The 21,317-nt window shown below is 44.8% G+C and overlaps 1 protein-coding gene across 12 annotated transcripts in view; it reads left to right on the top strand.

The window, feature by feature from the left end:
* LOC310898026 (uncharacterized protein) overlaps positions 1 to 21,317 on the top strand; it is a gene marked incomplete at its 5' end in the record, with an annotated part of 223,633 nt that overhangs the window by 15,977 nt on the left and 186,339 nt on the right. For 11 of the 12 annotated variants that reach the window (XM_083832398.1, XM_083832399.1, XM_083832392.1 and 8 more), the window contains 2 exons: positions 2,235 to 2,298; positions 4,471 to 4,617. In XM_083832398.1, the coding sequence (XP_083688524.1) occupies positions 2,293 to 2,298; positions 4,471 to 4,617 (153 nt within the window). Of the gene's footprint in view, positions 1 to 2,234; positions 2,300 to 4,470; positions 4,618 to 21,317 lie in introns of those variants that run through there. The other variant, XM_083832394.1, reaches the window with a different exon arrangement.

Here is a 21,317-nt window from a genome sequence, read left to right as displayed (position 1 = left end):
CCCTGCACAATTTTGATAGTCACGGCAGTCATTATCAACCAGCTTGGCATAGGCCTCTAGGGTTTTCCCATTGAGCAAGGTCTGAACTGTGCTGCCCATGCCTCCTCTCACCAATTATAACTTCTGTACAGTTTTTTAAAAGACTGCAAAAACATATCAACATCATTCCCTTCCTTGTAATGAGGAAGCAATTTTACCTTATTATAACTGACTAAATATGCATGGGCTGACCCAGTAGGACCCCCATTCACCCTTATTCTTTCCCTCTGGAAATCATATTCTATTTTCATCGTTTCCATTTCAAATTTTTCTTCCTCCCCATCCTTTCTCTGCTCTCTTTCTTGATCCCGTTCTTGTTCCAGCTTTATCTTTCCCATGCTGAATTGTCACTCTCCACGCTCCTGCTCTCATTACAACTTCCTTTGTGTTTGATGCTCGCTCGTGCCCATTTACGATCACCTTCCCTTTTACCTTGAGCCTTTTTATCATCTGCAGTGCCTTAGCACCTATGCAACATATTTGCTGTTCTGACTCCCATGCACAGCTTCAGTTAGGTGGCAGGTGTTATTAACGCTGTTTCCTGCCTCCACCCTGCTGCTTCCAAATGTTAAAAACCAGGCTGCTGGGAGGAAGCAGAGAGAGGGGTGCCCCTGCATGGTCGTGATGCACGCCTGACTGTGTCCTTCCAGAAAGAGCTGGTACTCTGAAGTGCCCTTCGCCCACTTAGCTTTTCCACTATGCTCAGTCCTGCTCTGTGGGTGAGCCTGGGCACCTGGTTGGCATCCTCCCCTTGGCTCCCCAAACATAATTCCCACCTGAGCTCCTCTGAGAGCTCCCAGCGTGGACTGGAGTCCTTTCCTTGTGTTTGTGCATAGCTCTGGCTCTGAAAGCCCCAGCCTGGACCACGAGGAAATTTATAACTTTGTGAAAGACACTGCTCAGCCTTCTTAGTAGCATCTGTTGAGAGTGTGCAGCAGCGTGTGTGGAAACCTGCTTCCTCAGTGACAAAACACTGCGCATTCTTCATGCCTATCGTGCCCGAGGGCTTGGCATGAGGATGAGGTAGGTGATGCAGAATGAAACAAGGAGGCTGTTAAATGCCTCAGAAAAACTGCCCTGAAAAGCACTCAAGGCCTTAGTGTCAAAGATGAGAGAAAATCAAGGGCACGTCAGAGCTGTGAATCCCAGTGACCACTGGAGATAACTCCCAGCTGGTCCCTGGTTGGCCTCACGTCATATGTTTACAGAAGTGAAATAGCTTCAAGAGCTTTATCTGGGATAGCCTGGCAGTTAAGTCGGTGCAGTATCTGACCCAGACAGCATGAAAGGGAAAGGGATGGATGGCTCCCAAAGCCATTGAATGCCCTTGGACCACCAGACATTCCCAGCTGCTCAGACCCTGCCAGCAGGGTATGGTGTAAAGCCAAGAGCCATGGGTTATGATGGGAAGAAAAGGATTGACAGAAGTGAGGCGTGGGCTAAGCAGGCTACAAGCCCCAGTACGAAGCCCTCCTCCTACCCTGCGATGTGCTGGTTACGTTTAAACCGTTCCTGCCAGATATCTGTCCAGTCTGTGCATTACTTTCATACGGACAGAAGGTTCTCTGATTTGGTTGACCAAAGCCTCTTTTTCTGTAATTTATGCCCTTGGTTGGCCAAAGCCTCTTTTTCTGTAATTTATGCCCTGTACAAGTCTCCAGGGATGCACAGTTACTGCTTGCCTGTTGACATTTGAAAAATATTGCTCTCCTTTTGACATTTAAAAAAATATACGCAGACATATTTTCATATGCAAGAAAGATCTCTTATGATCTGTGACCTTTCTGCAAAAAGTGAGTAGCCCACTCTACCTCAGCTGTAGGTGTCGCAGAGAGGAAAATGCAGCTGGAGAGTGAAGGCCTCCAGGTACCTCTGTAACGAGACTGCAGTCAAAGGTGGAGTCAGTGCTCCCAGCTGGTGCTGGAGATGCACTGAGTAGGGCCCCCAGCTCCATGGTTCCTGCATGGCTCCTTGTGCCTCATCCCAGGCTTCAGCCTTTGACAAAGCACTGTGTGCGCCGTCTTGCTTGGCGGAGTTTAGGCTGGAAAAGATGAACCTGGGTATTTCCCTTTATTTATCTACACTTGTGTTCATACGTGCAGGGAAATTCTTTCTGTGCAAGCAAGCTGAACTAATAGAGCCAGTGGAGTAAACATCTCTTAACAGTTACTTATTATCATCTGTCTCTTCTTCAGATGCATTCTGGCGTGCTACGCATTTAGCTCTGTCTGCTGGAGAAGTAACAAAGGTCAAATGAAGGTGAGAACACTTCATTCATAATTTTTATGAGTTATTCAGACCCACTGTATCATTACCCCTTGGGAACATATGTTTTCTGATAGCAGTTTAGAAAATATTCAGCATATCTCAACAATATCTCATAAGCAATACAGATTAGCTGTCACACTTTGTCATGTGGCATCAGGTTGTGTAGTGCAGTGAATTCACTTCTAGGGTGATATACTACAGCCATTCGAGAGCTCATCCTGATCGTTTCTGCGTCTCTGAATGTAATGGTACATGATGCGTCTTGCTGCAAGTCAGAAGTATTTTAGTATATCCCCATTTGAGTTACAATTTAAAGGTTTTCAGAGAAAATACTTAGTCACTGCTCTCCTACTAGTTTAAGGGTCTCTGATTCAAGTATATTAAACATAACTTTTGATTAACAGGGTGCCTCAGAAGGCTTAGTATCTTACTGTCCCTTGGTTTAGGCTGATAACTGAGTATTTTCAAAAACACCTTTTGCCCAATGCTAGGGTAGCTGTCCCTACAAAATTCTCTGAGGCTGGGGTTTCTCTTAGCAGGGACACTGCTGCCATAGAAGAAAGACATCTGCAAGTAACTTTTCCATGTTTAGCTGTGAGGCAGGGAGGAGAGGTATGACCCCACCATCATAGTCCAGTCCCTGCAGTAGCATAAAGTGGGACATTCACTGTAGCATGGATAAACTGAAGAACCATTTGTTATTTTTCCTTCCCCTGCTGTGTGTACATTGGAGTACTATTGCTGTAGCTGAAGTTTTCCAGACATCCAAGAAAATCCACCTTTATCCCAGCAATTACCACGATGCAGAAAAAAATGAAATTGTGAGAGTTTACTACCTCATTAAAAAACATCTGTTTGGCAAGATGAATTTTATGATGGTTGTGCTAGCTGACAAAAGCTTAAAGGACAGGGTTTGCAGGTTCATCGTGCTGTGCTCCGCTTGCAGACTGAGCAGGTGGGAGAGCGGTGATACCAAATTTTTTTGGAATGGCCCCATGGCTTTTCTTGCATTTCTTGCTAATTGCAGCCCCACAATTGCTGCAAAACAAGAAGAATAGAGGCTCTTCCCTCTGTCGCCCCGAAAGGCTGGCCGTAAACATAATTCTTTTCATATTTCCATGCCGCGCTGTGCCAACTCTGTGGGGTCCCACACATGCAAAGGTGCTTTGCTTTATGATGAACAGATTTCTGAACCTCAGCAACCTCTTGGTTTCCCAATCCCCTGCTGAACACTATGAGATTTGCAGAGCACCGAGGCAACATATAAGGTGCTATTACGGATTCTGGAGCAAGAAGAAAACCTTTCTAAGCCATCCATTCAAATGTTTAACTGCATCTGCTTTTCTACTGCCACCTCATCAGTAGCAATTTGGAAACTGTAACCACAAAATAACTAGCAGGCCAAGTATGTAACCAGCATATCTAAATGATCTCAAACCCCTGGTTTCTATAGATTCTAATAGCCTAATAAATGGATTTTTGGTACTGGGCTAAGTACAGTCATATATAATTGCAGTTATTCTCACATTAAGCTGCAGGGAAGTGGCAAACCCAATTAGATTAAATCCTACCATGTCTCCTTGGGAGTTGCAGTAGACATTTAAGCAGAGAGACATGTCACTTCCACAGACCAATTTGCTTGTACCTGTCTGCTTAGATTTATTGTGATTTGTCCTTGTTTTTGTGTATGTTTATTTGCCGCAGCCAGCTCCAGATGCAAAAGACAGCAGTGTAGTTTGGAACATTATTTTTAATTAGCTGGGTTCAGTTTCTAGTAATATGCTTGAATTGCTTCTGGGCTACTAATGGAGTATGGAAAATAAATACTGTTGCTTTCAGGTGTTTTTTTTTTCTGGTTATGGCGATAAGGGGGGAGGAAAACTTCCTGTGCTTTGGCATGGAGGTGTTATTTGCCGTGAGTTTCACAACATGGGGCAGCCAGCTGAGAGAAAGTTGTGACTCAGTTTTCCTCATAAGCCTGTTTTATTCTCCTTTCTAAAACCCCTGGGTGTAGTTCTGTATTCTGCTATACGTTTGTGCGAAGAAACAGCAAAACCTTTTATTCTCCTTTGTATTCTGTGCTTGTATAAGTGACTGTACAAGGAGAAATGTTTTGGGGGGCTGAGGAAGGGATATGCAGACAAATGATTATTTATTTTGCAGGAAAATATCACTCAGAAGAACATTACCAGACATGTCACACAGAACATCTCTCTTCTTTTGACGAATAAAACCAGCACAGATTCACAAGAGACCAGAGTCCAAAGTTTCCACAAGGAGAAGGTTGCTCCCTATCAACAAATCATGCAGGTAAGTGAGCGAGCCTAAAGCCCTGCAGTACCGAAAGCGCTGGGCGTAGGATATGTCTTGGTGTAAATAGCCTTTTTTCCACTCTTTGGCTGAGGAAGTAGCAGTGACAGTGACAGTCTGTCCACACATGAGGCATTTCCATTCAGGCAGTGATTTCACAAAGCTCGGGCATTGCGACAGGGAAGGAGGGTGGGAAGCTCCAGACTTCACTGGGCAGACAGAGTTTCCCTGGTGATTACCAGATGCAATGGGTAGTGCCAGAGTCCCAGCAGAGGTGTGAAGGAGCGGGATTTGCTCCTGCCAGGGGCTGAAGTGCTGTCTGCAGGGGTGGCCTGAGCGGGGAGGGAGGCGAGGAGGAATGGCAGTGGGGCTGCCATCTGCTGCTCGCAGGCTGAATAGCTGGCAGGTAGGGGTGAGAAAGAGTTCCTTGCGTGCTGTTGTTGGGTTTGCGTGGCTTTTGAACGTGTACATATATGTGTGCAGATGTCCCGGTGTGTATGAGGCATTTGGGGCAGCACGTGTCATGAAGTCAGGCACACAAAATGGGTAAAGGCAAGAACGAAATTGAGGGTTGAGAGAGCATCACTGAGCATTGAATGTAAATTCAACATCCTGTGACCCTATTCGCTTGTCCCAAATGTCCTGAAAACGTTTGGTTTCTATTCCAGCTCCTTAAATATTTTCCTGATTGCCCATGCTGTCTCCTGTGAGTAGTCTCCAACAGAAGGAGCACAGGGTGCAGAATGGGTGCATCACACTTGCATCTGGGCGTGCCTTGCTGGGGCTGTCAGAGCCCGGGACTGTTCCACTGCATTTGCACTCTTGTGGCAGGAGAAACTTATCCCTGAAACTGTGACCTGCCCCTGCCATGCAGCGAGGTTTTACTTTGGCTCTTGCCAGTATTTATGCTCCAGACAGGCAAAGGCTGGTGCCAGCTGCTCGTGTCAGTCTTTGCCATCAGGAGGCCAAAGAAAAGGATGTATTGCTTGGAGGACATGACAGTTCTCTGTCACCTGAGGATATCTAAAGATAGGTGACAGTTTTGCTCTGTGTCATTTGCATATTTCTGTGGGGTTCAAAATCAGTCCTGCCACAGGAAGCAAGTTATGTCTTCACTGGAGATTAATCTGAACAGTTTTGTCCCAGGGGAGGGACACCCCTTGCCTAATTTAAACCAGTTGGTTATAAATAGGAATTTCCAGAGCCATGTGCACTCTCATGACAGTAGCACTCAAGGGGCCACCAGAACTCATGGGCGAGCTCTGGTGGGCTGCGTCTCACCCTCATGGCCCCAGCAGCTTCCCCTAAGATATGTTGGGGTTTGCCAGTGACCTCCTCCCTTGCAGCCCCATGCACTCACGGGACAATGTGCTCATGGGGCCACCAGTGTGCTCAAGAGTTGCTCATGGGGCCACAGCTGCACAGCTGGTCCTGGACCCAAGTGCTGAAGCTCACAGGAGCCAGACAGTGCTGAAACATGGACACATACCCAGGAAAAAACTTCCCAAGCAACTGGTAAAGACTGTCACTTGCAGGTATGTTGGTAGAAATCGCGTATAGATGACGTCTGATCACAGCAAAAACAGGTTACTGTACAAATTCCTTTATTTGTAATTGCATGTTAGTTGTAGATCTGTGATCCAAAACCCGCATCAAAATGGGACTTTTCATTGGCTTCAGTAGGACTGGACAAGAGGAATACATTTCTAAGATGAGAAAGGACCAAAGCACTTCTTACAGGAGCCCAAACCAAAGCCAGTTATTCTGACTGAGATTCATAAAGATCTGCAGTGCTCTCTATATAATGTGTTTGGAATTCTTAGTATATCATCCCTATTACTAATTGGCAGATGTGTATTCTCCTCAAAAAACTGTCTGCTTGTGGCTTGGACTGGCGTACGCTTTGTTGGGTTAAAAACTGGCTGGATAGCTGGGTCCAAAGAGTTGTGGTGAATGGAGTCAAATCCAGTTGGAGGCCGGTCACTCATGGAGTCCCCCAGGGCTCAGTGCTGGGGCCAGTTCTCTTTAATATCTTTATCAATGATCTAGATGAGGGGACTGAGTGCACCCTCAGTAAGTTTGCAGACGACACCAAGTTAGGTGCGTGTGTCGATCTGCTCGAGTGTAGGAAGGCTCTGCAGGAGGATCTGGGTAGGCTGGACCGATGGGCTGAGGTCAACTGTATGAAGTTCAACAAGGCCAAGTGCCGGGTCCTGCACCTGGGGCATAACAACCCCAAGCAGCACTACAGGCTGGGAGATGAGTGGTTGGAAAGCTGCCTGGCAGAGAAGGACCTGGGAGTATTGGTTGATAGTCAGCTGAATGTGAGCCAGCAGTGTGCTCAGGTGGCCAAGAAGGCCAACAGCATCCTGGCTTGCATAAGAAGCAGTGTGGCCAGCAGGGCTAGGGAAGTGATTGGCCCCCTGTACTCGGCTCTGGTGAGGCCGCACCTCGAGTACTGTGTTCAGTTTTGGGCCCCTCGTTACAAGAAGGACATCGAGGTGCTCGAGCAAGTCCAGAGAAGGGCAATGAAGCTGGTGAGGAGTCTGGAGAACAAGTCTTACGAGGAGCCGCTGAGGGAGCTGGGGTTGTTCAGCCTGGAGAAGAGGAGGCTCAGGGGTGACCTTATCACTCTCTACAGGTACCTTAAAGGAGGCTGTAGCGAGGTGGGGGTTGGTCTATTCTCCCACGTACCTGGTGACAGGACGAGGGGGAATGGGCTAAAGTTGCACCAGGGGAGGTTTAGGTTGGATATTAGGAAGAACTTCTTTACCGAAAAGGTTGTTAGGCATTGGGATAGGCTGCCCAGGGAAGTGGTTGAGTCACCGTCCCTGGAGGTCTTTAAAAGACATTTAGATGTTGAGCTTAGTGATATGGTTTAGTGGAGGGCTTGTTAGTGTTAGGTCAGAGGTTGGACTCGGTGATCTTGGAGGTCTCTTCCAACCTAGATGATTCTGTGATTCTGTGTATTTTTGATATTTTTAGTCCTTGGCTCTGTCAAAAAATGTAGTCTCTGTAGGACAGTACACTTCCACCTGTTACTCCAAACTGAGTGGAAGCTGTGGTGAACTTAAGAGAAAAAAGACGTGCTATGAACATAAGTGATGTGGACAGTAACCCTGGCAGTTGAGCCCTATACAGAGGTTACAGTGACAATTATCTGCAAGATTTGACAAATAAGATTTTTTTTCTCTCTTTATCTGGTCATGTCAGTGGTTATTTAGATACCAATAACAGCAAGCCTGGGGGAATGCAATTGCACTGTTATTTATATCTGTCTTGCAAGCTACTGGGACCAATATGATGGCTTGAAAAACAAGTCAGAAGGTATTTATTCAATAGTCTGTTCTATTGATTATTATCAAACAACAACTCATAATTTTGCACAGTGAGAATTTTATGACTGCAGTGATGTGAAACATGTCTCTGTGCTTAGAAACCAAGCTGCTTATTTAATTAAGTACTTCTGGCTCTTTGGATTTAATAATTCTAATTAAATTGTTATGGTTATGACTTGCATCGTGATTATGCCCACAGTCTTAATTAAGATTACGAGAGGTCCTTATGAGCACATGGAAGGACGCATTGCCTTCCTCAAGTGATTAGGAACACGAGATTGGGAAGGACCTGTGAGGTCATCAACTCCAGTGCCTTTGGTGTTTCAGGGGCCATGCTGAATATAGCAAAACATGACGGGCTCTTTGACCACAAGAAATGATAGGTAGAAAGGGTGAAGCAAACACCACCACTAACACAGTGTGCTCTGTTCAGACTAGCAGCATGCACAGATTGATACTTCTGCACCTTCAGAAATACCTAAAGGAACATCTAAATTATAAGAGGAGTTGACAAGAGCATTTCTGATTTGGTTTTACCCCAAACAGCACTGAACACAAGCACTTCCCATTGTTTTGTGGCTGCTGAGTATTAGTGAGAAGATGTGGCTGCCTACATGAAGAGCCAGGCACTCGGCTTTAGACACTGGCATTCAAAGATTGCTTCATTTTCTGATCATTACCTTAAACGTTCTTACAAAAACTGTACAGAAACTGTGCTGCTAGCTTTATTTTGAGTATCTACCATGACTGAAAACTGATGTATTTAAGGTACAATTATCAGCTGGTATCCTGCTTTGGCCAGACAGGTGTTAGGTATTAAACTCATATAAATCTGTTACTCATACTAAAGTAATCACCTGTTGTAATTTTGTTAATGGCCTTGCCCCCTGGAGGCTAGCTGGGGAAAGCTTCTCCAGGACTGAGCCACATCTCTCACTCCTTTTGCCTTTATGAAGAGCAAAGATAGGCTGCCCTAGTGGCGGGAGCTGCACGTTCAAAAGAGAGAACCAGGTGAGACAAAGGTTATTGTTTGAATTGCTGGAGGAGAGAGAAAAAACTTCTCTGTGCCTGCAGTAATAGGCAGGCGATGACACAACTAGGAGCTGGAGCTGTAGAAACTTTGGATGGAAAATAACCACTTATAGATAATGCAAGTAGAAGTAGCAACGGGGTATCGTGGAGCACTGTGTGTTTGTTTTTCATAGCTATCATTGAGTAAAATGCACTTGACACTTCCAGTCATACCACTTCAGGATGTCGCAACTAGAAATCTATTTTTCTTACTCAGAGAGCGCCGTATGCTTTATCTAAGATCCTGTTGTGCTCCTTGACTCCACTCAGAAGCTGGGAACATGTGCTAATGGTTAGAAGTGGTGTGGCTTGTCCATAGAAAGCAGCAGACGTAAGCATCAAAAACCATGGCTCGTGTCATTAGAAATGTGGGTAGAAAGGTGACTGTCAGTGTGGAGATCTGACTAGTTCAAAACAGATAACCCGTCAAATCAGGTTTCTTTTCACAAGCTTGTTCTGTAGCACAATACAAGAACAATCTGTTTTTCCAGGCCCTTGCTTCGGCCAGTCACTCGAAAAACCTCAGCGTTAGTGCAGTGGAAAGGAGGTCAGGAGCTGTTTGATTGATGCGCTGTCACATATTGGTGGGCATCGATCCATCCTCTAGCACCTTACCTTGCCAGATGCCTTTTGAAGAGCGAGGAGATGAGGGAGACCCCAGGCCTGGCTCCCTGGGAAGGACTGTAGGTGGCCCACCACTGCGGGGAGCTGCACGCTTGCTCTGTCGTGTCCCACGAGTCACAGCACACCTTAGGATTAGCGGTGCCAGAGGCTGCCGAGCCCCTCAGTGCCTTTAGCAGAGGGGGTATCTTCTGTGGCAATCACCAAGGACACTTCTGCGGCCATCAAAATCAGAGGGATCTCTTCCTGGCCAGTTTTGTATAGTAATTGGCTGGTACAGGGCAGTAGAGAATGTCCCAGCTTTACATCCTGGGTTGCCTTCATGAGAACAAGTTTCAGCACAGCTGCTGCTATCAGTAAATAATCCAGGCTATTACTGATCAAGGCTTCTTTCCTATGTGAACAGCATCTGGATGAAATTACAACAGTTTTGTCCACCACGAGAAAAACTTTAGTCACCTCCATCATCCCCATTGGACTTACAGTCCATAAAAAGCATCTCTTGCTCTTCAAAAGAAGTCCTAATAGATCAGCCAGTAGCGTTTTTATCCTCTTTCCCCTCTGCAAAGCTGCACCGAAAGCTGTGTCTCATCACAGCAACAAAGAATTGTCCTGCTGAGCCTGAAGGACTAATGGCGATTGAGAGAGCTGTGGACCCTTTGGGAGTTTGTGGTGATGACAACACAACCGTGTTCAGAGTTTCATACTTCCAAAGGCAAACTTTCTTTTTTAGAAGGAAAAAGAGGCCTGTTCTTGTCACTCTGGTGGCCACACCTGATGTAGAAGCAGTAAGAGACAATTGCCCTTACAAAGCTTAACAGATTCCTGCGTTTGCTACACAGCAAGTTAATCTTTTTCCTAGTATTTTTTTTCCCCTAGGTTATTGTACATCTTTGCCTGTTTGTCACCGATGTCTTAAATTACCTCCCAAGTCGTATCTCTGCAGGCTTGTTTGGTTTGTGGTTCTGCACTGATTGAGGTGCAGGGCAGCTCTCGGTGTTGTGGAATCGTTTTGCGCATGTCAGACTACGGAACAAAATACTGGCTTGAGCACACTGCACTCACCCATTACCCTGTTTGAGGCTGACAGCATGTTCAAAGCAAATAATTTCCCCTGCTGCATGAAAGATGGAATCTTTTCAAACTTTATTTTATGTCTGTCACTAAGTTCAGCAATATTTTTTTGACAAGTGTATGAAATACAAGTGGTAAAGCTGATAAAAGCCATGCCAGCACAGAAGAAAATTCAGATGTGGGGGTAGAGATTTGAAGATGCCATCTAGAAATACGGCCAGGTGCTGTTTGACCCTGAATTTTTGCATATGGAACTTATCTAGCTATGCTCCAACTCTGCAGAGGTATGCTGGAGAGAGAGGGAAGCTGATGGTCATGACAGATGACCCCTACAGCTCTGACTGATGAGGTTCTTTAGAGAGAGAACAGATTTTTCCAAGTGTTTTCCTGAGATAAGCCTTTAATGACAGTGCTGGGAACTGTCTGGTACGAAGACCACACAAATTTTTCTTAGAAACTGCTGTTTGCCAGATTTTTATGGCTGGTCATGTACCTTTGCCAAAGGATTGCTTAAGATCCTGGAGCGCATAAAGCAGATGCCAAGATACATACTGTATGCCTTAGGAATACTGTGCTGCCATTTGTGCATTTATTGATACCTCTGAGAAATCTTAATGCCTATAGAAAATGGGTCGATTATTTTACAAGACTTCATTTTACACATTTTGTAGACACGGGTGAATTCTTGGTTTGAATAAAAACAGCTGCAAAACTGGCACCAACACGCACCTACCTATTTCACCTATCTGCAGTGGCAAATTATTGATACTTTTTTCCTGCAAAGACCTATAATCTCGTCTTGTCAGCCTGCCCCTAGCAGCACGTGGGTCCCGCTGTTGGCATACCTGTACCCCATCTTGCTTACTCTCTCCACTCTCCTATTTTTTCCCTCACTCTTCTGGCACTTGGGCATTTCCTTACTATTTTACATATTTCCTCCACAAACTTTTCTAACTTTTCTCCTGTCAAACATAAAGTCCTTGTCTCAAATACCAGCACCAGCTGCTGCTGCGATGCGGATGACAGAAATCTCTACGATACTTTCCTGGATTTGAGAAATGTTCATACAGGTTTACTTCTGAAATCCCGGTTGGATATTTATGTTAAGTTCTTCAAACAATTCTAATAAGGCTCAGTGTTCCCTTTTAATTGCCTATTTAATGGCTTGGAAAGGTTCTTTTTCAGTATGTTATATCAGCACAGTTCACGTGTGGTACAATAGTATCAGATATATGGGTGAAGAAAGCTTTTTCCATAGCATCTGTCTGAGATCTTTTTAGCATACCTGAAATGACAGGCAACACTGGAAGATTTTCTGCAGAAAACTCCAGAGACTGCCGTCAACATCCACGGGAAAAATTTCCCCTGATTCTCTTCGGCTTTGGACTAAGATTTGTTTCTTTGAGATCGTTCACTTTCTCCCCTAAATTGTTTTCTGCTCCTAGTATTATGGCGATCAGAGACCACTAGAGGACTCTGTTTTCCATCATATTAAATAATACTTGGTAATCAGGTTTTGCTCCTTTGTAGGAGGAGCCTGTACTTTTAGGCATGTATTTTTACAAAGTGTACAGAAATACTCCTGGACAGAGCGAGCAGGCAGGGGCAGCGTTCAGCCGTCAGAAATGCATGGTGCATGGTGATGAAGTGCCCCTGGAGAAGCTGAGGTCAGCTTCCTTCGAAACAACGGCAACGTGTGGGCAACTCTGTCCATCTCCCCGGGTGAATATTTGATGGCGTATTAGGATCCTGTCTGCAGGCCTGGCCTGCACAATTGCTTGCTTGGCTGTGGGCTTTCCAAACTCCCAGCTGATGCAAACAGGACAGTTTGAGAAGCTTTTTCAAGGTTGAATGATTTTTGAAACCTTTCCTCCTTCTTTTGCCGCTGGACTCCTAGAGAAACCTGTCCCGTCTGATGGCTGGATAACCCGCTTTTCCCTGACTCGCTGGAAAGGTGCATTGGGTTTGGGTCCTTTCCAAAGAGAGCCTAATCACTTTTCAAGATAGGTGGATCCTTGCTGTAATGTTGAGGGAAAGGAGCCAAAATGAAGCAGATTGCATCTCCGCATTGTCTTTGGGCTGACAATAGAAATAATTGCAATTCAGAGCCACTGTTTGTTTATCCAAAATATTTTCCATTATAACAACACAGATCCGTATGCCAATCACAGCTACTGTTTACCCATCAGCTGGCTGCCCCCCCCCCCCCCCCCCCCCCCCCCCCCCCCCCGCCCAGCAGTGAGGAATGTCTCTCATTGCAGGGAACCCAAAACTGCCCAAGGGTGTCTGGCCCTGCCTCTGCTTTTCAGTTGCAGTGCTGCCCATCAGAGGGAGACAAGTAACTTGGGCATTTGTGTAGGATCTGCCATTCAGCAGTGCGAAAGAACCAGGCTAACAGGATGGAAAACAGCCAAAGTGTCCGTGAGTTCCTGAGTCTAACAGGGAGTGCTCGGAATTTGCTCAAGTGAGCCCCCCAAAAAAGCCCCTACCAAAAACACCTGCTAATGGGTGGTTTTCTTTTATAATCCAATGCCACACTGCAGTGTAGTACTCTTGTGCACATACAATATTTTTTATGCAAATATTTGTCATTTTAAGAACATTTCTGCATTGTCTTCATGCAAGTAGAGATTGTCTTCAAACAAATAACTAAGACTGGAAAAGTGCTGTCATTGGCTCACAGGAGAAACAAGTGAAGCGTGTAGAGAAACTGTTCTTTAGTGACTGATGATAGGTGATGCTCTAATGTTTAATCGTTTGTTTCAGGTTTGCTGGGTCTTTTCCCTATAGCCTACAATTTTGGAAAGAAATTTATTTTTTTTTCCATTTGGAACAATTTTGATAACTATCGGTGCACTGTTTTGCTATCTTTCATAAAATCATTCAGTTCTGAAAACTGAAAAAAAAGGGAAAAATTGTGAACTTCTGAAACACTTTTCATAGATTTTTCTGATGAGGGATTTTTTATAAGCTCTTCCTGAACTTACTGGAATTCTGCACTTAGCTGCAGAAGAATAGCACAAGAAAAGAAGAAAAATAGCAATATTCACTTATGAATATTGGAAGCACTGCATTTGATGCTTTCCTTGGCTTTATAGATAGAGTACAGGTATTATAGCCCATGCTAAGTCTTCTTCTACTAAAACTTTGTGACGATAGTGTGTGCTTACCCATTTTCTTCCATTAGAGAATGTATTTTCATAGTTCTCTGAACACATTGCATCCATCACCTTTGAAGTCTGTAGCGAAACAGAAAAGTGTTTTCTTTTTTGGCATTTCTGGATCCTGCTCTGTTTTGCAGAGTATAAAGAATGCATAAAGGAACCCAGCGACTCTGTTTATATACAGTTCACAGAGATGTGCTGGTTAAGTTAAGCATTGCAGCTCCAGGGAAGCGCTGAAAAGCCCCTTAGTCAGGGCTTCCTGACCACGAGCAGCGGTAGATCTGCAGCACCTGCTTTTAGGACGATGTCTGGGGAGAAGGGGACTGTGGCTAAAGCCTGCTGCCACATGTGCCTTCACTTTGTGAGGGTGCAGAGCACAGGTGAAGACCTGGGTCCCTCACTGATGAATTTGTGCTTTCAGGAAGAGATTTTGGGGAACACACATTGCTCAGGGGAAATAAATGGTTGTTTTGAGCGTGGGCTGGAAGGATCCTATGCACTGTGGGGTTATCAGGCTTCTCCACTGAAGCCACGGAGGTTCAGCTTGTTTGTGACTGCTGTGAATACGTTTTGAGAGACGAATATAGGATAAAATGTTTACAGGTGATGTTTACAGATGATTAAAGCAATGCCTCACTGGGGAGGAGATCACGCCAGCTGTGGAGTATTGGAAGGTCTCTAATGGGGGCCACAGGTTGCTGTAGGAGTGCTGCTTTTCAGCCCAAGTATCTCTCCCTGTACAAACTCCACCTGAGATGCACCATGTTTTGGAAGTTGTCATGTTGCAAAAAAGGAAAAGACTTGTCTTGTACTGGGTATATATTTAGGAAGTTTAAACACAATTTTGCTTCAAGGAGGCTTGACCATTGAGAATTACTCAAGCGGATTCACGTGGTGTGACTTACACATCAAACTGGCAGTGTTTCTGACATGAATTTATGGTAAGAATTTCAGCTGCTGCTAATGGTGAGCATCAAACCTCGCCATTTCCTGTGTGTAGCATACACTCAAATAATTCCATCTCTGTCTATGGTTGTATGTCTCTCACTTGGTAGTGTAGTGCTGTTCTCTGCAGAGGTCACCCTTTTGCAAGGATTCAGAAAGAAATTGCAGCATTTAATATTTCCAGTACCTTCCACAGAAAAAGGAATTGGATGAATTTCAGGGATTTCATACTAATCTTTAAAAATGAAAATACCTTGACAGAGGCAGTGCAACTTTATGTCAAAGCAGCCAGTTTCATTTTAAAAAGATCTACTCATCTAAAAACCCTAAATATTGGTTTCTACATGTCCACTCTCCTGTACCAGGTATGGAATTTAAATTGGAGAGCTGCCTGTCTTAATCATTCCAGTTTAAGATTCCTTACTCTCCATTTGAACTTTATAACTGTAACTTGGGATAGAATGCCAAGAATAAGGCATTTTCAGCTTTAATTTGGGTGTTCTCCCCAGTCCCTGGCTGCATGCTGTGTCTCTGGCAGTGCTGGCATGGCCAGAGCGTACCACAGCAGCTTTCAGGTCAGAATCAGTCCTTAGGGATGCTGAGACATGTAAGAAGTTTGCGATACAATATATATCATGTGAATTGTGAATCAAAGGCTCTGCCATCAGGAAAACAACTAACCATGTGCTCAGGCACAGGGACGTTTTGGAACCAGCTGAGATAAAGATTCCTGGGGCAAGGCCGACATGTCTCATGCTTTGAAACCATGGCAGGCACCTTAGTCCTGGGCACAAAAAAGTGCAATGGCTGCTGTTAAATCTGTGAATCCCTGACGTGCAATTTCTATATAGTCCTCTGAGTGGGAAATTAGATTGTCTGGCTGACAAACACATTTTGCCATTTTTTGTTTCTTGGCTCGGCATCCCCCAGCAACTGCCCTTCACACTTCTCCGACCGGATGTTTGCGCCTCCCCGTCGGAGTTCAGCTGTGATGCTGACTTCAAAAGAACACTTAAAGTGCATTCCCGGATCAGAGTCAATGTTTGTGAGTAGATCGGTGTAATAAGGATTTATGGAAGATGTGAAAACTACTCAGTGATCCGTGATACTTGGCTGCGTGTCTTTGATATCATAGTTGGCAAGAGAAATAACAATTCTGTTTTGCAACAACTTTCATGATTTCCAGATTTATTTTTATTCCAGACTAAAATAAAAACAAAGTGATTTTTTTTTAATAGGGACAACACAAAGCTATCCAGGTTCCTTTGGATCAAAAATATAAAGTCTGCTCTATTTAGAAGCGATTTCAGCCTGAACCCATCAAAATGTTACCATCTGCAGTCCCTGTAAAATATTTCAGCTTCCAGGAGACAGTAATTTCATTGAAACACACTGATAAAATATTTCCAAAGAGGTTTCTTCATACACTTTACTGGAATTTTCTATCATGCTAAAGTGAAGCATGAGGTTAACTATCGTCTAAACAGGCAGACTTTCTAAAGGGCCACTTCTTGACATCTTCTGAGTCTTGGTCTGCCGCCCATTGCTTTAATTTTGTCTCTGCTTGTTTCGTAACTTCCTTGGGGAGCAGAGCTTGTTTGCTAGTGGTTTATTATGTGCACACTACAGCATGGAAAGCTGCCATCAAAGCTGCTTGCACATGCTGCAAATGTGACTGACAGCATATTATTTAATTGCCTAATAAGTTGGCTAGCATCACAGCAGAAGGGCTCATTTTAATTTACATGCATCTCTTCTTCAGGTGGGAAATTCAAAAATGCTCCGTGCTGTATATGGGAATGACACTGTGCGTTTGCCAGCTTCCTCATTAGGGCCGTTTGTTTTATTGGATAGTACAGTAAGTGCTGGCCTGGATTTAAATGGGAAGAGTCATGACTCGTGCCTACCATCAAGTGCTCATCTGACAAGCCACCGTGTCAGCACGGGGACAGCCATAAATGCTTCCACGGCCATGGATCCGAGCTGCTCTGGCACAGCAGAGACTGCTCCATGCTGAAACCCATCTGACCCGTGGGACTTGCACAGAGCTGAAGCAGTCGTTGGCTCCACAGGGATCGCATTTTTGCACAGGAGGAAAGCTTTTCTCCCTTGCCGGACACTAATGTACAGCAGGATAGCTGGGGAATGATTTTTGAGACAGTTTAATGAAAAAGCTGGGGGCAAAGAGCCACCAAGCAGCTGTGGGAGCATACTGGGGGAATCTGAGATGTGTAACTCCGCACCCACCTGCCACAAGCTCGCTCCTTGCCCTAAATGAAGCCATTCTGAGGCGCCTGCGAGCAGCCGCTCTTTGTTATCCCTTGAAATCATCTGCAGCACTGGGTGCAGAGACAATGTTTCCTGCATCATCACCTTGTCCCCATCTTGTTAACAACCAGGAAGAATGCCTTTTGGAGTGTGAGGAGGAACTTAGCTGAAGAAAAACACAGATTTTAATGGGAGTCATGCTGCTAATCCCAGCTGAGCACCTTCACAAATTGACACTTGATGTCTACACCTTAAATATTTTCTTAGGCATTGAAGCAGATAGGCCGTCTTTCACATTTTTAAACAGGCTTGGGAAGTGCTTTACAATGTTGGTCTTTTTGTTCCTTGAGTGCTGCTAATATGCTTTGACACAGTGTGCACACCGGGTCTCCTTTCAGCAGGCCTTTGAGATAAGCGACTTTCTGTGAGTTTAACTGAGAGTTTGCAGTCATCATTGAAGCCACATTTCTGAAAGCCAGCCCCTCTGAATGGGACGCGTGCACTACAAAATGCAGCCCCGAGCTGCCTCCAGCAGGGCCCCAGCCAGGATCCATGGGGTTCATCAGCTGGGCACATCATCGCGCTTCGGGTCTGCGCTGCCTCGGTGCTGTGCTCCCCTGCTGTGGCGCTCCGCTTGCTGGAAGCGGAGAAAAGGACTCTGCCTGACTTCATCTGCTCATAGAGACATTGCTGCTGCTCATCTCCCAGCACCTTGCTGGCAAGTGTAGGGATGGAAAGGGCTTCTTGAGTCACTGACCTACATTCCCTGTCTCTGCAGGCTCTACATAATGGGAAGCACTCGTGCATTGTTCAGATTCTACTTATGCTCCAGTTCTACTTTCCTGACAGCTATTTATCTCTTATTTCACTTTTCTTCCTGCACCACTGCTGCCTAATTTATTTGAGACTTAGTCTCTACTTCATAAACTCCACCTCTTCTCTTGTGAGATTAATTTAGGGAGTGGTATTTGAGGACTGAAATGTTCATCCACAATTTGTATTCATGTGGAAAAAGCCAAACTCATTGAAAAACTAGTTGAATTTGTTTGAGAAGACTTGAGCTCAAAAGAGAAAAAATAAACAAAAGTAGCAGAGCTCTGGACATCTCTGACAGGAGGGCTGGGAGCAGCTATGAAAGAAGGAGGTATGAGCATCTTAGCACAGGCGGCTGCTTTGTGCCTTGGAACCAAGGGAAGCTGTGGTGGGTTTGGCTGTTACTTTTTCTCTTCCTTCCAGTTGAAAAGACATTTGATCTTCATGCAGTTTTGGACAGGAAGTTATCAAATAGATTTTCAGCGTTGTGGTGTAAATATGTTCTATGTATTTGATACCACGTAGAAGTTGACTCAGCACCCACTGAAATTGGTGCAAGAACTTGTAAAGAAAACAAATTTCAGAGAGGAAGCTCCAGTTGGAAACACATGCAAGAAGCACCATGAGAGAACGCTGACAGTTGTTGCATCCCAAGCACATTGTGGGCATACTTTCATTCTTACAGAGGGAAAACAAGGACGCTATCCATCTCCTGCCCCTTGGGTGGTCCCCAGTGCAGTGGTTGGCCTTTTGGTCACTTCTGCAGGGCCCCTAGTTGCTGATTCAGACATATGTTGGCTTAGTGTAGCCACGGAAGTACCTGATGCTGTGCTAAACATGAAATCATGGTATTTCCAGAGTCAGAAGACAATTCTCTTGCAAACTACAGTATCTGTGGCCCTGTCAGCAGTAATGACTGAAAATGAGTTACTCATACTCCACTGAATCAAGCTGACACTAAGATAATTATATTTGTCTTACAATCTCATGTCTCCTTATGTTAGTGTTGTAGACCGAAATGAAATAAAAATCAGAAGTGAGTTCAAAGCAATTAAAGTGTGAGAGCCCTAGCTCGGCTGTGGGAGCGCACCTCTGTGTTTATCTCCCCTGCAGCATAAATCAGCCGCGGCTTAAGCAGAGGTGCGCTGGGCGAGGAATGTCTCTACACGGGGTGTTTATTCAGTGTGCCAGAAGGACCTACAACTCTGTGTATTTTTACATGGAAGAATCTCATCGTTCACACAGTTTCGGTATTTTGGCTAGGCAGTTCATAAACTTTAAGAGATCTCTCCTCACCGCGCTGCTGGGTACAAAGGATGCGAGAAGGGAGTGGGCAGGTGTGGAAGCTTGCCCGTGTCACGCAGGGTGCCTGGACCAGTGCCCAGCTCTGCGCTGTGCTGCCCTGTGCCTTTCTCCATAACCACGAGATCAAGAGGAGCCCCTTCCTTTTCTGGGCAGCTGGAGGCACACAAAGTTTACTTTCTCTTCGCCTTTCATATCCAACCTCTATTACCTGTTTGGTGTCCTACTTATTCCTCTCTGACACACACCTCTCCGGCAACATGGTGGGACACGGTGGGATTCCCAGGGCTGTAAGAAGCAGGCTCTGCCAGCTCTGTTCCTTCCAGATACACCTGACAGAAGGGCAGTTCACTCCCCAAGAAGTAACCTGCCTTGGCACTGCAGGGAAATCACAATCCAGAGTTTCAGCCTACATTCAGCCTAAAAGCTGCTGCCTGCTTTCGATAACTAAAGTATTTTTAGATTTCAAGTCTATTTTAAACAACTCGCATGAGGGAACCTTCAGTTTGTCAAGCACGCTTTGCTTTCAGGAGTGAGGCTTGAGAGGGCATTGGTTGGAGCTGAAAAAATACTTAGGGGAGGGAGGCTTCCTGCTGGGGTGGGTGCCCGGAGATGTCACTGTGTGGAAAAGGTGCTGGAAAGGCTCCAGAAAAAACAGTAGGACAGTCTGGCTGCAATTTGCAGGGGAGGGAAGGGAAAGGGAAAGGGAAAGGGAAAGGGAAAGGGAAAGGGAAAGGGAAAGGGAAAGGGAAAGGGAAAGGGAAAGGGAAAGAAAATGATAATGTGAGTGGAACAAGGGGATTGCTTGCTTACAGAGAGACTGTGAAAGAGGAAGTTGAACATGGCATCGGATTTCTAAACTTTGCAAAAAGGCAAGCCAAATTGAGGCAGTAAAATGTACAGCTTCTTTATTAAGCCTCTTAATAAGTTCAGAAATGGACGTGATTCTGTCTCACACACAAACTGGTAGTCCATAAATTCCAGTGTATTTATTCCTTATTTGCTCCCTTTGAGGCTAGATCTTTATCAGGCTCTTCAAGACTAGTAACAGGCATGAAGATAATGGTGGACAAATGAATTAATACCTTTTGTTTAAAATTTTGGGCAAGTTCAATATGTCATCATCACCTGGTATGTAACTACCTTTCTCTCTGTTTAGACATGTTAGGTTGCTGACGGATACAACTTTCTTGTGTTACAGAAGAGGGCAGTGATGTTTCATTTTTGGGGACCGGAATCAGCAGCTAACAAAAGCTTCTGTTCTACTTAATGCAGAAACAGAAATAAACAGCGTACCCAGGGTTTGCTCTTGCAGTCTTGCTTCCTCATCGTGCTTCCTATTTGTTGTTTTATTTTCTTGAAGAAAACAAAACAAAACAAACAAAAATTTCCACCTTGGAGGAAGCATTAACAGCAATAGATTGCATGGAGCACTTCTGCCAGCTGCCTGAGACCTTTCTGGCTGAAAGGGCAAATTCACAGCAATATTTCAAACTTTACATAAAAATGCTAACTACCTGTTATCTGTTAGTTTCACTGTGCAGTTTGTTTGGCCTCAGACCTTCTGACATTACTGCTTGTCAACGGCATTTTGTGATTCCCATTCATAACGACCTTCCTGCTGCAGATTAAAAAAAAAACGAGGGCTCATTATGGAAAATGAGCGTATGTACTTACCAGAGAGGCTTCCATTCTAAGAACAACTTGCATCATCAAGACATCAAATAGCAGCTTGCGTGATTTTAAGTTAGCTCACACATGCAAATGAGTGACAGGGCAGAGCTTCATAATAAACTTTCAAGCTGGATTTGCATAGGGTTCTTGCTTTGCGCAGCACACAGGGAAGGACTGAGCTTTCAGAGACATGGGTCAGGGTCTTATTTGAGCAATGTAATGTGGTTTATTTCTTTTCTTTCCTTGCTGGAGTAGTTGTCTGTAGGCTAGCTGGGTGCTGATCTATAGCAGATTTTTCTCTTCTTCAGGTTGAGAAATGCCTGAAGTGTCATTACCTTGGTTTGCAAGTGAATTTATCCCCAAACTGACAAGTTTGCAAAGCACATCTAGATGGAAGATCTATTAAGTGAAGTTGGAAAAGAGGAAGATG

This window comes from Anser anser, assembly GCF_964211835.1.
Source record: "Anser anser genome assembly, chromosome: 3".
In the NCBI taxonomy this organism is placed as follows: domain Eukaryota; kingdom Metazoa; phylum Chordata; class Aves; order Anseriformes; family Anatidae; genus Anser; species Anser anser.
Note: the sequence above shows the minus strand (reverse complement) of the source record. Positions and strands in the feature narration are given on the sequence as shown.